This window comes from Aquarana catesbeiana, linkage group LG01 (genome assembly GCF_042186555.1).
Source record: "Aquarana catesbeiana isolate 2022-GZ linkage group LG01, ASM4218655v1, whole genome shotgun sequence".
NCBI classification, from domain to species: Eukaryota; Metazoa; Chordata; class Amphibia; order Anura; family Ranidae; genus Aquarana; species Aquarana catesbeiana.
In genome coordinates this window covers 835,118,405-835,137,855 of record NC_133324.1, presented here as the reverse complement: position 1 = coordinate 835,137,855, position 19,451 = coordinate 835,118,405, and the positions used below count along the sequence as shown (strand labels likewise).

General features: G+C 41.0%; 1 protein-coding gene across 9 annotated transcripts in view; it reads right to left on the bottom strand.

The window, feature by feature from the left end:
* The window catches only part of APBB2 (amyloid beta precursor protein binding family B member 2), a 488,394-nt gene that overhangs the window by 212,352 nt on the left and 256,591 nt on the right, over nucleotides 1-19,451 (bottom strand). For all 9 annotated transcript variants that reach the window (XM_073608526.1, XM_073608531.1, XM_073608532.1 and 6 more), the window contains one exon: nucleotides 4,462-4,670. In XM_073608526.1, the coding sequence (XP_073464627.1) occupies nucleotides 4,462-4,670 (209 nt within the window). The remainder of the gene's footprint in view (nucleotides 1-4,461; nucleotides 4,671-19,451) is intronic.

The window sequence follows — 19,451 nt, the reverse complement described above, 5'->3', positions numbered from 1 at the left end:
ACTGGACGGCAGGATATACTATGGGTCCAGTGATAACCGGATTAACAGCGGATCAGAAAATCTACACGGGGTACGAGTGCCACCAGCACAGGCACACTTTAGTTTCCATTTCTTATACTGTAAAATTGCTTTGTCTGGTAGGCTGATATTTGCCATAAGACAAATATAGAAATAAACTACTAGTTGGCATTTTAAAGTGTCTCACGCCATTCCTCTTGCCATTCTATCTAACAGTAGCTGTACTATGAGGCTGTTGTAAGTTCAGTATTGTCAATTATCTTTTTGTTTCATGTCACAGCTCTTTAAAACGGAAAAAGGTCTTACAATTAACTATTCTTAACAACATTACCCCCTTACTTTTACCTCCCCTGTACACTTTTGTAAAAAAAAGATCTAGTAAGAACTTACCTATTTTTAATCTGATCTGGTCACGTGATCCTGCAGCACAAGGGAGCCAGAGCTGCAAAATCACATAACCATAACAGATTATAAATTAAGAAGTACACAGGAAATGCAGCAGTGGTGGTCTGTCCATTAGGGGCACACAGGCACCGCCCGACCATCCATGTGTTCAGCCCCCCATTCTACATGCAGGCCACCGAATGCATGGATTCCAGTTGGGGGGGTGAGTTTTTTTTTTAACACGTGATTAGGCTTCAAAAAAGGGTGGGCTTTGGGCGCAGAGTACTGTGCTCCGAGCTTACCCAGTTGTGTGACAATAGCGAATGAAGATTCTCTATTGCCACACTGATCCTCCTCCCGGACAATTTAGGAAGCGGATCCTGAGACCCGTCACCCAATTGGCTGAAAGGATAGGCGATCCTATTGGACGCCTAGGAGGAGGAGGGAGAAGACACATGGCAGAAACCGCCTTGATACAGAGGAGACGTGGTAGAAGATGGGGTAAGTGCAGGGCTGGATGACCGTGAGACCCCCCGGGGGAGTGACCAACCAAACAACAGCGGGGGGGGGGGGTTTGCCACCAGCTGACCAGGGGAGTGATTGTTTGCCACCCCCCCCCCCAAAAAAAAACACCAGCCACCGCTGATGTGTGAAGGATAGGTAGGAGGAGGGGGAGGGAATGTTTTTAATAGTTAGTGTTAGGCCTTTACCACCTTAACAATCTCTAGACAACAGATGTAAAAAATTGCTCCAGGCCATAGAAACGGAAGGATGATGTAATTGTATAAAGAAAAATTGTTCAAAAATTGAGTTTACCTTTAAAAGTCTGATTTTTCGCAGATGCTATCTAGGGACTGCAAGAGAGCTGTGACAGGGAGCAATAAAGAGCTTTTAGCAGCCTCTATGTATGCATAATGGGAGATGAGATGGCCAGAGAAATGGTTTACTTTATAGGTAATTTGAAATCAATTCCCTGTATGCCTGGGAGCCCTTTTCCCGATAAAGAATTCTGTAACTACAGATTCACTTGCATGGCCACCTGCTGGGGAAATGTGGCATTGTTAAGTGATCATTAGATACAATGGCTCTCTGTTGGATCAACTGAATTTCACTGGCTGAACTAAAGTGGGCAAAGTGGGTTTGCATGTTTCCATTTGCTTCTTTGGTTTCCCAAAATCCTGTTTTTAACATATTAGCAATTAATTGATGTATTTTTTTATTAAATAACCTTAATGGGTGAAAGGAAGAAAATAATTAGTACAATACTGGCACTGTTGTTGCAGAAGACTTATGTATCATACATAAAGTAGTAATCACAGACAGTCTGATGTTTTTCATTCCTGGTCTTTGCTGGCCTGTGGCTTTAAAATTAAAGCAACCTCAGTATGATATCCCACACGGTTAGTAATAACAAGAATACATTTGTGCATAAACACTGAAACCACTATACAGCATATTTAAAATTCAGTATCAGTAATTGCTTTAAGAGGGTTGACAAATAAGTTTGTCTTTAGTATATTTTTAGCTGTCTAGGGTCAGACCCTTTTAGGGCCTTTTTACCCCACTATGCGTTACATAATGCATGAATTAAAGTGCAATGTTGAAGTCCCATTTTTTTTTGTATGACACCCCAATGCACCTAATAAGATGCAATGCAGCACACTTGCGGATGTGAGCAGTCCGTGCATTATAATGCGTTGCATAACAAAAAATGTTGCAAGTTTGGTTTAATTGCAATACATAGCTTTGCTAACTTAATGTAGCACATGTTAAATGTGCAATTCGCAAATAAACCCAGATACCGCAAATACAAGCATATATTACAGCTAAACATAGCTGTAAACAGGCCAGCAGATTGAAAGCCTTGCAAAGAGTAGTAAGGTTGCTTACAGTGCAACCAATCAACTTTTCCTTACAAAGTAATTTCTGATTAATTTGTATTGGTTACTGAACATTGCGCATCAGTGCTTTTTTTTTTTGGTGCCATGCTGAATAGGCATGCTTATCTATTTCATAGAATTACATGACAAGAATACCTCTATGGAGACTATGGAGAGGATAATAGTAAAGAACATATACTCAGAATGAGTATGACATAGTCTGTCCAAGCATTCATCAAAAACGTTAAAAAGTAATACTAAGGGATTAGGGGTGTGGAATTTAATCGCCGCATCGATGCATCGCGATTCGGGGGTCCCCGATGCGGCATCGATGCAAGCCCCCCGAAGAATCGATGTCGGGTGTGACGTCATCCCGACTTGCCCCGCCCCTCCCGGAAGTGTACTCCGAGCGTTTTTTCTCAAAATGGCTTTTGCTATTAAATGCAATAGTAATCCATTCAGTGGTAATCGCTGTATGTGTTCTTTTTTTAAATATATGTAGCTTCAAACCTCGTTTTTAGTTGTGTATATAACTGTGTATCCCGGCGCTCATGTGACTGCTCGGTCCGGCCCGCCCCTCTCCTCTCTGTCTCTCCTGACGTCAGCCTCGCCCGCCTCTCTTCTGATCTGATAGCTACAGTTGGTGGGCAGGGCTGAGAACTCCCACTGACGTCAGGAGAGTCAGAGAGACCTGAGACTGAGAGGAGAGCGATGCGGGCTGGACTGAGCAGTCACATGACCGGCTTATACAGTTTTACACACAGACTAAAAAAAACAAGGTATGAGGATGCATATATTTAAAAAAAAAAACACACACAACGATCACCAGTTAATGGATTACAATTGTATTTATTAACAAAAGCAATTTTGACAAAAACAGTTATATATATTTACACAGACTGAAAAATAAGATATGAAGCTGCATAAATTTTAAAATGCAGATACAGTGGTGGGCACTTAATGGATTTTAACTGCATTTTTCTTACCACACAGGTATTTTAACAGCTGTATGTAGAGTACAAGTGTGTTTGTATTCTACTTACACTGTATCATACATGTGCTCTGTGACATTATTTCTCTGCCCCCCCCCCCAGTTTGCACATTCCACTGTGTTAACTCCTAGTGTGCTGGAAGGTGCAAACAGGGGAGCCCAGAGAAATGTCACAGACACAGTACAGGAACTTCACAGGGCTGTTTGTCAGTTGTGGATTGTAATCCCTCCTGACCTTCCAGCAGCCGTGTGTGTGAATTCCTGTACCTTGTAGTGCACCGGATTAGTGCACTACGTAAAGTGGAGTTCCACACGTTTTTTAGTTTATTAAAAGTCAGCAGCCACAAAAAGTGTAGCTGCTGACTTTTAATAATCAGACATTCACCTGTCCCACGGTCCATTGATGCGGCCACATGGAGCCTCGCTCCTCTCCCTCTCCTCGGCGCCGTCATCTACTGTGGGCAGTGACACCCGCCCGTGACAGCTTATGGCTTCACAGCTGGGCGCAGACTGCACGAGCTGCACTGCGATCTGCCATTGGCCAGCCAATCTTCTGGGACCCAGAAGATCGCTGGCAGGGAGGGGCCGCCTAGTAAATTTTTTGTTTATTAAAAGTCAGCAGCTACAAAAAAAGTGTATCTTCTGACTTTTAATAAAAAGACACTCACCTGTCCCGCAATCCAGCGACGTGGCCACCCAAACCCTCCATTCTCTCCCCTGCCTGTCCACGGCGCTGGCAATACTACTGTGGGCATCCGGCTGTGACAGCTTGCAGCTTCACAGCCGGGTGCGCATGTCTCACTGCGCTGTCCTGCTCAGCCGGGCAATCTTCTGGGAACTGTGATGTGTCCCAGGAGATTGCAGGGAAGAAGGGCCGCCTAGGCAGCCCAAGCGGAAGCTCGTCGGTAATCGTGATGCATCGTGATGCATCGCGGAATCGAATCGAATCGAATCGTTGACCAGATAATCGTAATCGAATCGAATCGTGAGACCAGTGAAGATGCGCACCCCTATAAGGGATACTGACATGCCATCAAAAACCACTTTCATTCCTATTTACTATTATGAGTAGGAGACAAACAAAAAAGAGAGAACATCTTTCTTTTTATCCTTTTACAGCAGTAATGACCAACAGCAATAGCTTAAGCATACATTAAAAATTGTTCTTACAATAAATAAGTGCTTTACCTCATTCTCTGGAGTGGGAGATGATGTGACAGAGCTAAGGGACCCTTTCCGTGAGCCAGGAAGATCTGTTGGTGCAGATACAGGACGCTCCCACTGGGTGGCTCCAGTTGGAATGTGCCAGTAGTAAATTCCAGCAATATCATTGATTTTCTTCCAGCCCGGTGGTAGATCAGGATCTGTTTGTAATGTATGGTCGCTCCATATATCAGCTGTAAATAAGGGCAAAACAATACATTTATATAGCTGATAATAAAATGTAATGAAAGGTACATTATGGATGTCTGAGCGAGACACTCACAAATAGAAGTTGGACAAATATCAAATCAAAAATTCCTATATCTAGTCCCAGACATAGTGGCAGGTCCAGAAAAAAAATGGAACAAGTCAGCAGATTCCCCACACCCCCTAAAGTATACTGCAATGGAGAGCGTTACCATTGAATGATTTTAGCAGGTGTATAGTGGGATTGCTGGAACAACTTTAGTTTATTACTCTATACCCTGAGAAAATCACTGAGCCTTTGTATGCGTCTTCAAATTCTGATTAGTCTTGGTCAGTAATGTGGAGCAACGGTGAAGACCACTGAAGTTGGGCCTGCTGATATCTGTTCCTTGAGGCAGTAGTAAGGCTTGAATAGTTAATAGAGACTAACTTGGTGGTGTCTTCCTAAAAGTTGAGGAATAATCACCTAAACGACCCTTAGCTGTACTGCACTGCAGCTTCATTGCTCCATTGGATATTGGGACTTTCTAGGTATCAAACTTGTATTGAGAGTCTCAGCATTCATCAGTGACTCTAGTAATAGACTAACAACTCTAGGTAATAGAAGTTGGAAAAATCCATTCTCCTTCTGACACCCACAACTACTATTATGGAGTTATCACAGAAAGGACATCCCCCCTAGCAAGACCAAGTGTTCCACACTTCATAATAATGTGCCCGTTTTGTAAAAAAAGCTATCAACTTCTGCATAGCCAAGAGACAGTCATGATTACAATAGACCACTTGAAATGGAATAGAACTGCAGTCACCTGTTTGTCTGCAGTGAAAACTTGGAAAACCGATCGTTGAGCAAAACCTTTCATATACAAGTACTGTAAATACAAACACTCTTATTTTTTTGTTGTCAGATAAAATGTCAGAAACTCTTTATTCTTAGCAGCTGAAAACCCAGTCTCCAAAAATAACTTTTCATCCATATCTCCTTTCATGTAAATGCAAATAAAATAGGTTCATTCTGAGGACGATCCTGTCTATTTTGAAGCTAAAGAGAAGTGATCATTATGTCATTGGTTCTAATTGGTGGTTCTGTTTAGGATGCGTGGGAGAAGATGTTTGAAGTAGAATTTCATAAAGATGTCCACTGCAGTATCAAAGATTTCCCCTTGAGCTGTCATCTTGCGGACGGCATTATGATGTATGTCAGCAGTGTACAGCATTCAGCCCTGCGCACAACGTGGATCATACTCACAACCTGACAGTATAATAAGCTTGTGCTGCAATTAAAATACATTTTAGATGCCACAATAAGGTCGGAAGAATTAATCACAGTTTTGTTCTGATGCATTTCATCCATTTTCACTGCAGAAAATGAAGCAGAATTAAATTCTAAAACATAGCTATTGTAATATAAATTATCTTCCAATCTAGGCTGCGGAGTGAGCCATCCAGACATGTTCAATTTAAGCCTGATGAACACCAGCAATATGAAAGCTGAACAACCTTGTCTTTAAGGACTGATGAATGATTCATTAGGAAATTCCTTTTTAACATTCACAGTTAGTGCATGGTCTACCTATTAAATTCCAAATCAGCACATCTTATAATCAATGTCTTTTCAACATCCAAGGGACATTTCTATATATACTTTGAAGTCTTGTACTGCATGCTGAGAAAAAGATCAAGAGTACAAGGTGCAGACTGTGAGCCCAAACATCTTCTGTCAGAGGTGTTTCAAGTACTCAAGTCCTACCAACAAAGACTCCCCAAGCAACAGTTAATGAACACTGAAGATCTACTTTAGATAGTTCTAATGAGCAGTGTTAGAACCATCTAAAAAATTTCCAGTGATACCTTGCTGCTAAGGAGGAGCACATAAGTTATATCTCCAATAGGTCCACTTTAGCAAAACTTATCTAGTTTTGGGGTCCTGGAAATTATTTGGCCTTGTTAGAGTAAGCTTTGTCAGTTCCAATGTGCCAGATTTTAGCCATATAGGAGATTGGGATTTCTAACCCAATTTGTAATATTCTGAAAGGCTTGGGTTTGTCAATTACTTCCAAAGCTTTCACATATACATTGGAACACGTGCACAGCCTTTAAAAGGTTGTAAATCCAATCCAGGACACAGTGAAGCTTCCCCATGAGCTCCCTGCACTTTCTCATGTGACACCTGATCACATGACCAATAAAGGGGGTAAATGGTTAAATATTATTGTGACCTCTTTATTTGTAAAATCTTTATTTATTTATAGTGTTCAGTATGCAAATACAACAATTGCTTACATGTAAAACCGTATACAGAGCTCAAGTGAAGAAATCTCAGTGATATAGACACATCTAAACATGAAAGTACGCCTAAGGGTACAATGCTACACTACAATTGTCCATTTAGAATGTACAGTTTAACAAAAGATGAATTAGGTATAGTCTAATATAGTGCAGTTCCGCATAACATAATTATGGGGTGCAGGTGCTGTCACTACTAACCACCAGTGCCAAATGTCAATTGCAAAGTAAGATGTTGTAACAGAGAAGACTATGGGGTTGATTTGCTAAAACTGGAGAGTGCAAAATCTGGTGCAGCTGTGCATGGTGGGCAATCAGCTTCTAACTTCAGCTTGTTCAATTAAGCTTTAACAAAAGAACCTGGAAGCTGTTTGGTTTCTATGCAGAGCTGCACCAGATTTTGCACTCTCTAGTTTTAATAAATCAACCCCTGTGCTTTTTTTTACATTTCAGAAGAATATAAAGAGTATAGAACTATAGAATACAAGTAAGATTAAGAGGGGAAGATAGGGGAAATGGGGCAGGAAAATTAAAAAAAACTTCCCGCCTGAGGCACAGGAGGGACAGGGGATCACTGTTGTTAAGTGGAGTCCAGGAGCGCCTTGGCTTCATCAGAAAATATGAAGATGTTCCAATTAAGCCACATTGCAGAATAAGCGTCATGTTTGCTTTGAGATGAGAGAATCAAGTCTTCCATTGTGTTCAGTTCCTCCACTTTAAAATACATAGTGATATGGGTCTTTTCATTGGAGTGGAATGCATGATTTGGCATCATTAAAGTGGAGTTCCACCCAAAAGTGGAACTTCCACTTTAAGCACTCCTCGCCCCCTGACATGCCACATTTGGCATGTCATTTTTTTTGGGGGGGGGGGGGAGTGTGTACCCTTTTTTTCGTGGAACTTCCTGTCCCACTTCCTGCTTCCTATCTTTGGCCACCTAGGCGACTCCTCCTCTCGCCCTAGGCAGCCCCTCCCTGCCAGCAATCTTCTGGGACACAACTCAGGTCCCAGAAGATCGGCTGGCCAATAGGAGAGCGCAGCGCGACTCGCGCATGTGCAGTGAAGCCGTAAGCCGTAAGCCACGGCCAGGTGCCCACAGTTACCATGACGGCGCCGAGGAGAGGAGGGGGAGAGGAGCTAGCCTCCGGGTGGCCACATCGCTGGACCGTGGGGCAGGTAAGTGTCGGTTTTTTAAAAGTCAGCAGCTATGCTTTTTGTAGCTGCTGACTTTTAATAAACTAAAAAAACGGGTGGAACTCCGCTTTAAGGAGATAACTGAGTATTGATTTTTTATATCTTTTGGCCAGAATATCTAAAACATGGGGATTGAAGAAGGAAGGATCATCAGGAAGAATGTAATCAATAAATTTTTGTGAGATTCTTCGTACCTCCCAGAAATGTGACAGTTTTGGGAAGGACCAAAATATATGTAGTATGGTACCCTGTTCCCCCTGGAGTCTCCAACAGTGACCTACCCTCCTTATAAATATATACAGCGAGAGGGGCAGCAGCCCCATGCAGTGGACCATGATTGGTGTCTCAATGAGTGATGGTCAGTGGGGATGAGTATAGGGATATGGGGCAAGGAGGGGTCTACTCTAACCAGAAACAACAGGGGACAAAATTTAAAAAGGTAAAAACACCCTAGAATACAATGGAAAAGACAACCATGAACTGTTGAGTTTTTCATTGGGTTAGTAATACATCAAAAGAAATCACTAGTATCTACAGCCCAAAGTAAGCCCCTTAAATTAAACATGTCATACCTGGGAATACAAACTGAGCATATGAAGAAAAAATACGGTAAATAAGCAACTGTTGCCATCTGCAGAACAAAACTGAATGCCAAACAAAGTCCAGAGATGCAGACAGATGAAGTTTTGATCAAATTTTAAGCCCATCTGTCCTGTGCCCCCCCCCCCCCCCCCCCCAACCTCTCTATTGGTTAAACAGGCCTGGCTTTACAAAAGGATGGCCTAAGGGGAAGGAGGGCAGGGTCTCAGGCCAACTTTCAACCATCATAAATTCACCTAGAACGCACCAATTGTGACAAAGTTACTTTAAGCCTACTTCTTACCTGTCTGGTGTGTTGCAGTGCATTGTGTTAAGGCATTCATTTTGAATGCGCTGCCACAATGCATATACTGTGCACCAGTATTAATTTTGACATCAAATTTCGATTTAGTTTTAGGTATAGACTTTAAACTAAAATGCCATTTTAGTTTTGGTCATATTTTAGTCTTTTGATTTAAATTCCATTTTAGTTTTAGTTGAATTCTAGTCGACTAAAATCTCCAATACATTTTAGTAGTCCAAAATCGAATGAGTTCAGTTAAATGTTAATGCATTATTTAAGCATTTCTTTAGAATTGCCAAACTCATTATATTCTCCTGGAGTAAATATCTAATAACAGGTTATTATTTATGATATTAAGGTTTGAACATGCACTATGGACACAGATTTACCATTGTGATATTTAACATCTTTATAAATAAAACCAAGTTCTATAAACAAAAAAATATATTGCTTTTATACAAGCAGAAGTACAACCTGAAAATATTTAAAAAAAAAAAAACTGTAAACTCTATTGGCTGTAATGCCATTGCGCATATTACCTGAATATATCACCAAAAAAATATTAAGAAAAAAAAAATAAGAAAAGCCTTTTCTTATTTTTTTTTCTTTTAGCAGCTTAGTAGATGTCCCCTACATATTCTTATGTGGTAGTGCAGTGTTAATTTTGACGTCAAATTTCAATTCAGTTTTTCTCATTGTCTTTTGACTAAAACGCCATTTTAGTCATATTTTAGTCATCTCAATAGTTTTAGTTTTAGTCGTATTTAGTCGACTGAAATAGTATTAATTTAGTAGATGAAAATATTTTAGTCGACAAAATTAACAATGCTGTGCACATGCACTCTTTTTTTAATGAATGCACCTCACCACAATACACAAATGGCTAACATCTCTGCATTGTGTCGCCCTAAAAGACATGCATTAACGTGCAGTGTAAAAGTGCAATTCAAAATGAATGACCTTTAAAAAGACCTGGATTCTTTCCTAAATGTACAGTACATGATATAACTGGATACTAATATTTATAGGCAAAGTTGATCCTGGGAAAATCCGATTGCCTCTCGGGGAATCCGGTAGGAATTTTGTCCCCTGCTGGAGCAAATTGGATCATGCTTTGCTGTTTTTTTTTCTTCCTCTTGATTGTGTATACAGGATTGTAAAAAAAAAAATGTCTCCTTTTATTGGTTAAACTAGATGGATTTGGATTTTTTTTTCAACCAGACTAACTATAAAAATTAATATGGGTTGTTTGCATTGCATTATTGCAATGCATAAGTGTAAACCCAGCTTTAAAAAACAGCTGTATTGAGAGAAATATGTAGCCAGCTATTGCTGACTGACTTTTAAAAAGGACAACTGGCTGGCATGTTGATTTAATGGTTTAAATGTATAATAAGAGTACCTTCAGAACTGATCTGAATGCTTGTTCTAGGTCTGAGATGCAGATAGTACTGCAAACATCATATAACAATCAAGAAGTTATCATTTAGAATTAGAGAGGTCAGAGAGGACATATTCTCTCTGCACGGGTCACTTTTAACATTTGAGGAACAATATATCAATGGGTTGCTGGATGTCAGAAAGCCATCGGCACCACATCTCTTAGTTAAAGCGGAGTTCCAGTCATATTTTTTTTTTTACATTATTCTGCTGCATTAAATCTAAATAACAACCCTTGGAAATTTTTTTTTTTTTACTCACCTTTTCAGGTCTGTTGCTAGGGGGTCCCTCGTAATCTGCCTCTTCCTCTCCAAGGCGCCTGACGTCATTTCCCTTGGAAAAAGTGCTCCTGGGAGATGGCTGTCATCATTTCCCAGGAGTAACTGGGCAGCGCCGAGGGCTTCATTGCCATCACAAGGGGGACGGACACTTCCGACGACACTGCCTGTTGTGATGGTAACGTCTGAAGTGTACGGCGCTGCGCCGTACATACGGCGCATGTGCGAGAACAGGCAGTGCATGCTGGTCGCTCAGCTGCACCAGAGCCCGGAAGATAGTGCTTGTGGGCTTCACATGCCAACAAGCACTATGTAAACTGCCTGTAAAGAGGAATATAAATTATATTCCTCTACGAAATCGGCCATCGTGGGCCGATTCAGCAAAGAAACATGAGTGCTCTAAAAATCCTTTTTAAATAAAGATATGGATCCTAAAAAAAAAAAAAAAATAACAGTGGGAACTCCGCTTTAACAGAATTTGAGGAAAAAGGGAAATATGGGACTTTAAAGGTGCCAAGACACAACAAGAATATAAAATATATCAAAATTTTATTGAAAACATTAGTTTAAAATTCTGCACATTATCATCATATAGTGTCTATACGATTATGGAAAAATGCAGTAACTCCAGCTCTACATGTTTCGCCATGCGATGGCTTCTTCAGGATAATTTTAGCGAGTACTGCATATGCAATCACTATGAATTAAAAATAGCAATATTTAGACAAACAAATAATTGATGTCAAACAAATTAACAATATAAATAATACATTGGAAATTCATAGAGAAATTACATATCTCACATATGCTAGATATGTCATTTATCTGTGGATTTGTAATGTATTATTTATATTGTTGCTAATTTACATAAACTGCAGGAAGTGTCTATGTTGTCTATTATAATTACCAGGATTCCATATTTTTCAGCTGCTGACTAGCAGATGACAGTTCACATATAAATTACTGGTATGTGCGAGATATCATTACGACATATGTTTACATGTGAACACAGTAAATGGCCACAGGGTCTTCTACTCGGCTACTCTGACTGGAGGGCAACTTTGTCACGATTGGTTTACTTAGCAATTAGGTTCAACAATGTAGTCCCTCCAACACTATCTTCCTAAAAAAAAAAAGATGTGTGTTATGAGAGTGAAGAAAAAGTTATTGGCTTTTGTTACAAAAATACATTTTGATTTCTGCGCAGGTATTTTTCTATTACAAGTTTGTATATAATCTGTTTGTTGTTGACTACACAGGTTTTTCCTTGAATTTTTAAAATGTTGATATGTGTCATTAATATGCAATCATATGTACACACAACAACTGGAAGTACAGTATACTGTATGTACAGCCAAAGCTTTTTTTTCTTTTTTGATGGCATAGTGCAGGGGTCGGCAACCTACGGCCCACGGGCCGCACCCGGCCCACCACCACTAAATGTCCGGCCCGTCAGTGCCCATGATTAATTCACAGGCACCCAGCCCGTGGACATTATCGCTTCTCTCCTCTTCATTGGACAGCGGCCGGTATCACAGGGCTGGATGGGGGTGGGAACTGCTGGAGTTAACTTTTTACATTAAACAGCAGGTAATTGGTTGCCAGGTGATCCTAGCAACCAATCGCCAGCCTGGTAATGTGAAAAGTTAACTTCAGCAGTTCCCGCCCCCATTCAGCCCTGTGATGCCGATCTCTGCTCTGCCATACACCTATGTAAGGTAGGAGAGTTCTACCTACACAGTGTGTGTGTGGGGTAGGGTGCAGGGGGGCAGAGGATACTATGGGGGTACAGAGGACACTAAAGTGGGGGGTGCAGGGGACAGAGGACACTGCTTTTGGGGACACAGGAAACTTGCTATAGGTGGAGGGGGGCAGAGGACACTATGGGAGTTATTTGAAGGGGACAGAGGACACTGCTATGGGGGTACAGAGGACACTGCAATAAGGGGGACCCTCCTAGGGACCCCATCACCCCTGGGGACAGGGAGCCAACGCATTACAGCCCATGCTCTGAAACGCATTGCTTTACGGCAGTACAGCCCATACTATGAACTCTGCACTCCAGCCCTCCATGTGACTGCCTGGCTGCGTTGCAAGCCTCGTTCTGGATCGCGACCGAATCCTGGAAGTGTGCTGCAGACAGACTAGCCGACAGCATAGAGGAATAAGGCTTTTTTCCATCTAGACTGAAGAGATCATCCATGGCTCTTACTGGAATCCCCTGCGCTGGACAATCATGTTGTTACATGTGAGTGTTTTTAATGCTAACTTGCCATTAAATATTACAGTCTTACTAAGAGGCGCCTGTTGCTGTCTTTTTTCCTTCTCACTGGGGACAGGGATTCAATCACCCCTGGGGACAGGGACTCCATCACCCCTGGGGACAGGGATTCCATCACCCCTGGGAAAAGGGACTCCATCACCCCTGGGGACAGGGGCCCCCCCATCTCCCCTGGGGACCAGGACCCCATCTCCCCTAAGGGACAGGAACCCCATATCCAGACCATGCTGACTGGCAGGGCTGGTGTCAGTCACCCTTGGGTGCCAGGGTGAGGGAGGGGGCAGTAAAATCCGAATTCCCAGACGCATGCTCCCTCAGGGTGAACTGGCTTTGTATAAGTGAAGCACCTTAAAGTGAGGTAAACCTGTACTGTTATTATTATGTTTGGATTATTATTATCTTCATTTATTAGCAGCTGAATGCGGCCCACCATGCATTCACATACATTGAATTCGGCTCTTAAATGGAAAAAGGTTGCTGACCCCTGGCATGGTGCAAAGGTCTCCAAACTACAACCTGCAATACATTTCTGGCCTGCTACAAGGTTTTTCCTGGACTCTAGCACCACAACAACCAATGAGGCTGAACGTTCAGGACACAGTGGGGTTGATTTACTAAAATGTGAGAGTGCAAAATATGGTGCAGCTGTGCATGGTAGCCAATCAGCTTCTAACTTTAGCTTATTCAATTAAGCTTTGACAAAAAAAAAACGGAAGCTGATTCTATGCAGAGCTGCACCAAATTTTGCACTCTCCAGTTTTAGTAAATAAACTCCGTGGTGTCATACATTGCTATGGTGCTGGCAGGCAGGCTGACTGCACCAGCTAAATGCATATCATTGATCCAGCAAGGCGCCTATCATGCTGTGTTTTGCTGCTGAATTGGTAAAGATTGTAAAGTAGGACAGGGGCACTAATATGAAAGGGGAGGCTCTGTGATGTGAAAGGGGGACTCTAATGTGCAAGGCGGGAGGCAGATCTGAAGGGGAAATTCTGATCTGAAAATTAGGCTTCTGATGTGAAAAGGGGATTCTGATGTGATGGGGGGCTCTGATGTATAAAGAGGTTCTGATGTGAAGGGGGAACTTTGCTGTGAAGGGGGACTTCTAATGTGATGAGGGGCTTCCGATGTGAAGTTATGTGTCCTTGACAGCCTGGCCACTCATGTGGTTATACTAGGCACCAAGTGACCTAGAAGTCCAGTAGACATTGTTTTCTATAGAGAAAATGTTTATTATGGTGTTAGCAGAGGGTGAAGGATTTACTGCACAGCAAAGAAAGGACAGTGGGGACTTGCACTTTCTATTTCAAGATTTTTTTCTGGAAAGTTGTTTAAAGTAGTTTGGAAGACATAAATACTGCGCTGTAAACTGGCTATATAGCACAAATGCAATTTTAGAAAGTCAACAGTTTTTGAGGGTGTCAGGTCCTTTACTGAATATCAGCTTCTCTCCCCCCACAAGGAAATAAGGTAATCTGCTCCCCTCTTAGAATGAAGTCTGTTTCATCAGAGTATCAAAAGTAAGGGCCCTCTATCTCACCCAATCAAATACAATACCTGGTGTGAAAAATGACTATGGGAATCTAAAAATGGAGTCTAATGGGTTGCCATGGACCAATAACAACGATGCTTATTTCACATTAATAAATGAGGCCCACCATTTTGATTACTAAGCGACAGAAAAACATGTATGACATCAGCACCCACTGCAAACAGTACTTTACATATAATATAAAAAGACTGTGCTGTGGGGATATGGGGAGACACAAAAGCATTCCAGGCATGCCAAGCAATTGACCTGAGCACAAAGGCTTTAGCAATGACCTCTAGAAATGGTGACACTGTTGGTAATGAACCTATTCACAGCTGATACTGCATCGCTCCAGGGTTCTCAGGCAGGGGGGGCATCTGCAGATGCTTTCAAATGAAACATCCAATTCTTTCAAAATCAATCTACTAGTGCTGGAGGTGTTATGGTAAAAGGTATTAGACCAGGTATTGAGCTGAGAATAATCTAATGAAAATAAGACGAAGCAAAAAGGAAAATGAAAAATGTCCCAAATTTCAATTAGTGATAAATCTGTCTAGTAGACAGTGAGTAATAGGATGTTTTTTAATATATTTAATGTTTTGCTTGCCCAGTATGAAAACTCCCTGGAGGAATAGTTCCTCTTTACACTTATTGGATTGTCTGTATTGAGTGCAGCGGGAGGCTTGTATATTAACAATTTCAAAAATGACTTTGCAAAATCCCCACTTAAAAGTTTCGTTTTATATAGAGCGTATACAGCATTTTGCTAAAATAAGTTACGGTTAATAGTACATTTGAATTTTGAGCTAGGAAATATTATGATGAATAGGATTTTCCAACTATGCAGCAGGCCCAACAGCACCAAATTTACACAGAAATTTATATTTTTACCTGTGCAAATTTACACAGAAATTGATATGTTTCCCTTTCTTATGGAAATCTGCATATGCATTCAGAAGGTGGACTTTGTTCCAAGTAACATGTTGAATGGACACAATGGGGGTTATTTACTATAGCGCCGCGGCGATAATTGCCGCAAATTAGTGCTAATCACGGTAATTAGCACTAATTAGCACTAAACCGGTATTCACTATAGCGCTGGTGAACAAATACTCCCAAAATCGAATTTACTATAGTTCCCTGAAACCAAATAGCGAAACCAAACCTTTACTCTGCTAAAACCTGGAGAATTGCACATAGAAATATTGTTTAGAGCATGATATAATTGCCCAAATAGTACTGAAATATGCGGTATATTATTTAAAGATAATCTGCTTTTAAACTGTGTGAAAAAGTGATTTCTACACTGAAATATCTTTAAAAGTCTGAGAAGAGATAAATTCCCCGTTTTTGTACAACTAGGTGCCAACACAACTGAGCATGCTCATTCCTGCAAATATCTCTCATTTTAGCTCCAGTGTCTTTTTTACCAGGCGCTATAGTAAATACGAAAATGAGCGCTGAGTAAAAGAGCATTTTTTTTGGAAGTGAAAGTCTGCGCTATTATAGTCCAATGCAAGTTTTAGCCATTGATTCTAATGGTACAATTGTAACTTCCCCAAATAAATCCTTTTAATGTTGAAATGAAATGTATTTTTCTCTGAAATAAATGTTCCTTTGCAGCATTGTTGCTGCTACTTAAAATATTTTGTTTTTAAGAATGCTAGAATGCGGAATGTTTTGATAAAATATATTTTTCTCTCTCACTTTCACTTGTTATGCCGCGTACACACGGTCGGACTTTTCAGCTACAAAAGTCCGACAGCCTGTCCGACATACTTCCGGCGTACCTTCGGCGGACTTGCGGCAGACTTTCTAACGAACGGACTTGCCTACACACGACCACACAAAAGTACGACAGCCTAGTACGCGGTGACGTACACCAAGTCCGACGAGACTATAAAACGGAAGTTCAATAGCCCGTACGACACCCTTTGGGCTCCTTCTGCTAATCTCGTGTTTATCTCGTGTTAGTAGAAGTTTGGTGAGAGACGATTTGCGCTTGTGAGACTCGTATTTTTCAGTTCGTTTTAACTGTTGTTCAGTCTGTGCTTGTGAGGTTTGTATCTGCTTTTCAGTGCGTTTGGTCAGTTGGCATTGAGAAATCTTTGTTTTATTGTCCGCTCGTTCCTGATTTTCAGGTCGCTCTTCACAGGCCTTGCTGTTCTTCAGTGCGTTCTGTTTAGTGCGTTCTGACCAGCCGACCGTTTTGAAACCATGTTACCTGTACGTACTCGTCGTCGAGCTCGTGCATTGTATGTGTTTGGTGCTGTAGTTTATTCTTCAGACCAAGACCAGTCCATGAACAGGGCGAGGAGGAGTTCATGGACCAAGAATTGGTTGCTCCAGCGTGACCAGTTCTGTCACATGCCATTGCTCCGTGAGATCCGTGAGAATAATCCTGAGGATTTCAGGAACTTTCTCCGGATGACGGACCCCGTTTTTGACCGTTTGTTGGCTTTGCTGACCCCCTATATCAGCAGGCAGGATACCTGCATGAGGCAAGCCATCACTCCGGAGCAGAGGCTAGTTGCCACGTTGCGGTACTTGGCGACAGGGAGAAGCCTGCAGGACCTCAAGTTCTCGACAGGCATCTCCCCCCAGGCTCTGGGTATCATTATCCCAGAGACCTGTTCTGCCATCATCCAGGTCCTGCAGAAGGACTATATTAAGGTAAGATATTTTTCTTTTATTAGCATCACATGTTCTTTTATGTAATCTTTGATAATGTAATGTATTTCTTGCTTCAAACACTACTTACCATCATTGCAATATAGTGTGAATGTCCCCTTTTTATCCTCACACATGCTGGATTTTTTTCCTGTTATTTTTTGTCATGCATGTATATTTTCCTTCAATAACCTCCCCAGCATGCAATGATGGGAACATATCCACCTAGTCTACTCATTTTGAATGTATTTTGTTTGAGTGTATTTAGTGTGCTTATAATTAGCAATTAGCTTGATTTCCCAACCCCCCCCCCCCCCCCCCACCCTCGTAAAAATTTGCTTGAATGTTCTGTGGTGTTGATTTGTCTAAAGCAAATATATGTTGCACTTTGCAAAATGCATGTGCACTCTACAAGTGCATTTGTTCCAGTGCTTTAGTAAATGAGCAGAAGCTCTGCTGATTTCCATCATCAAATCATATGCAAGCCACAAAGTGTTTTCATTAATTGCCCTTGCATGTGATTGTGTACTCCTTGCAACATGAATGCCTTTTTACCTTACCTCATTTACTGTAAGCTGGTTAGCAACTGCACCTGCAGAGTGCGACAACTGCAGTCTTGTAGCCTTTTTAGTCCCTAAATTCCTGCGTGTCCTAAAAGTAATCTTTTTTAGGGATTTCACAACCCCCTAAAATGTAATCAATGTTCCATCAGAGGGGGTGAGCAATCTGATAAGTGTGCCTTTCCATATTAGTTATTCCAGAAGAATTAAATTATTTAATGTTATACTGATGCTGGGGAATAATGTTTTTAATTGTATAATTTTCTTGCAATGTTAGCTTCCAAATGAATGATTTTGGTTTTCTTGTTTGATTCCCCAGTTTCCTTCAACGCCACAGGAATGGCAGACTGTGGCATCCCATTTTGACAGCCGTTGGGACTTTCCCAATTGTGGAGGGGCTATAGATGGGAAACATGTCCACATCGTGCCACCACCCCATTCGGGGTCATACTATTTTAATTATAAGGGGTTCCACAGTATTGTTTTAATGGCGGTGGTGTCGGCACACTATGAATTTTTATATGTGGACGTGGGGAAGAATGGCCGGATGTCGGATGGAGGAGTATTTGCCCAGACGGAGTTCTGCCAGCGTCTCCAGAGTGGTGGCCTGGGATTGCCACCTGATGCGGATAACGTGGAAGGACTCCCCTTTGTCTTCATTGCCGATGAAGCCTTCGCTCTGAGCAAGCACCTCATGAGGCCATTCCCCCAAAGAACCCTCACCCCGGAGAGGAGGGTTTTTAATTTCCGGCTGGCCAGAGCTAGAAGAGTGGTTGAGAATGCGTTTGGAATTCTGGCCAGCTGGTTCCGCCTGTTTCAAACATCCATTAATTTGGCGGAATACAAACTTAATTTTATCATTTTATCGTGCTGCATTCTGCACAACTTTTTACACAAACATTCTCTAAATTATATAGGAACAGTTGGGCCTGAGGCCGGACTTATAGATGACAACCTTACGGGCCTGGATACTGTCCGTACTGGCTTGGCCCCCCAAAGTGCCCGTCAAGTTAGACAGCAATATGTTAATTATTTTATGGGTAGGGGGGCCATTGCAATGGGCCAGGATATTTAATTTTTTTAAATAAAAAAAAATATTGATGAAATCTGGAATTATATTTATTGCTTGCCTTTCTTTTGGGCTTTCTCCTAGGTTATGGTCGAGCAGTTGTAGTGCCAACTGTATTTTCCTTTTAAATGTCTAAATAAGCTCCATTGCCACTGTAAACAACTTTTTTACAATTATAACCAAACTGATACTGAGCATTGAAATAACAAACCACACATTTATTTAATTCCTATAAGGAGATGTTTTTATTAATCGTTGTTATGCATTCAGTTATGCATTTAGTAGAAAATGTTCATAGACAAAAATATAATGATATCTTAATAATTTGCAAAAATATAATTATATTTAAATATTTCTACATAATCCACAAAAAAATTTTTTTGCCTTTTTGATTTTCGCAAACAGGCTTTTTTTTTTTTTTTTAAATCCTTTTTTGTTTATTTTTTTGGTTTTTTAAAATCCTTTTTTTTTTTATTTATTTTTTTTTGTTTTTTTAAATCAAGTTTTATTGTTTTTTTTGGTTTTTATAAAATCAAGTTTTTTTTTTTTTGTGGATTTTTTATGTATTTTCTAGAA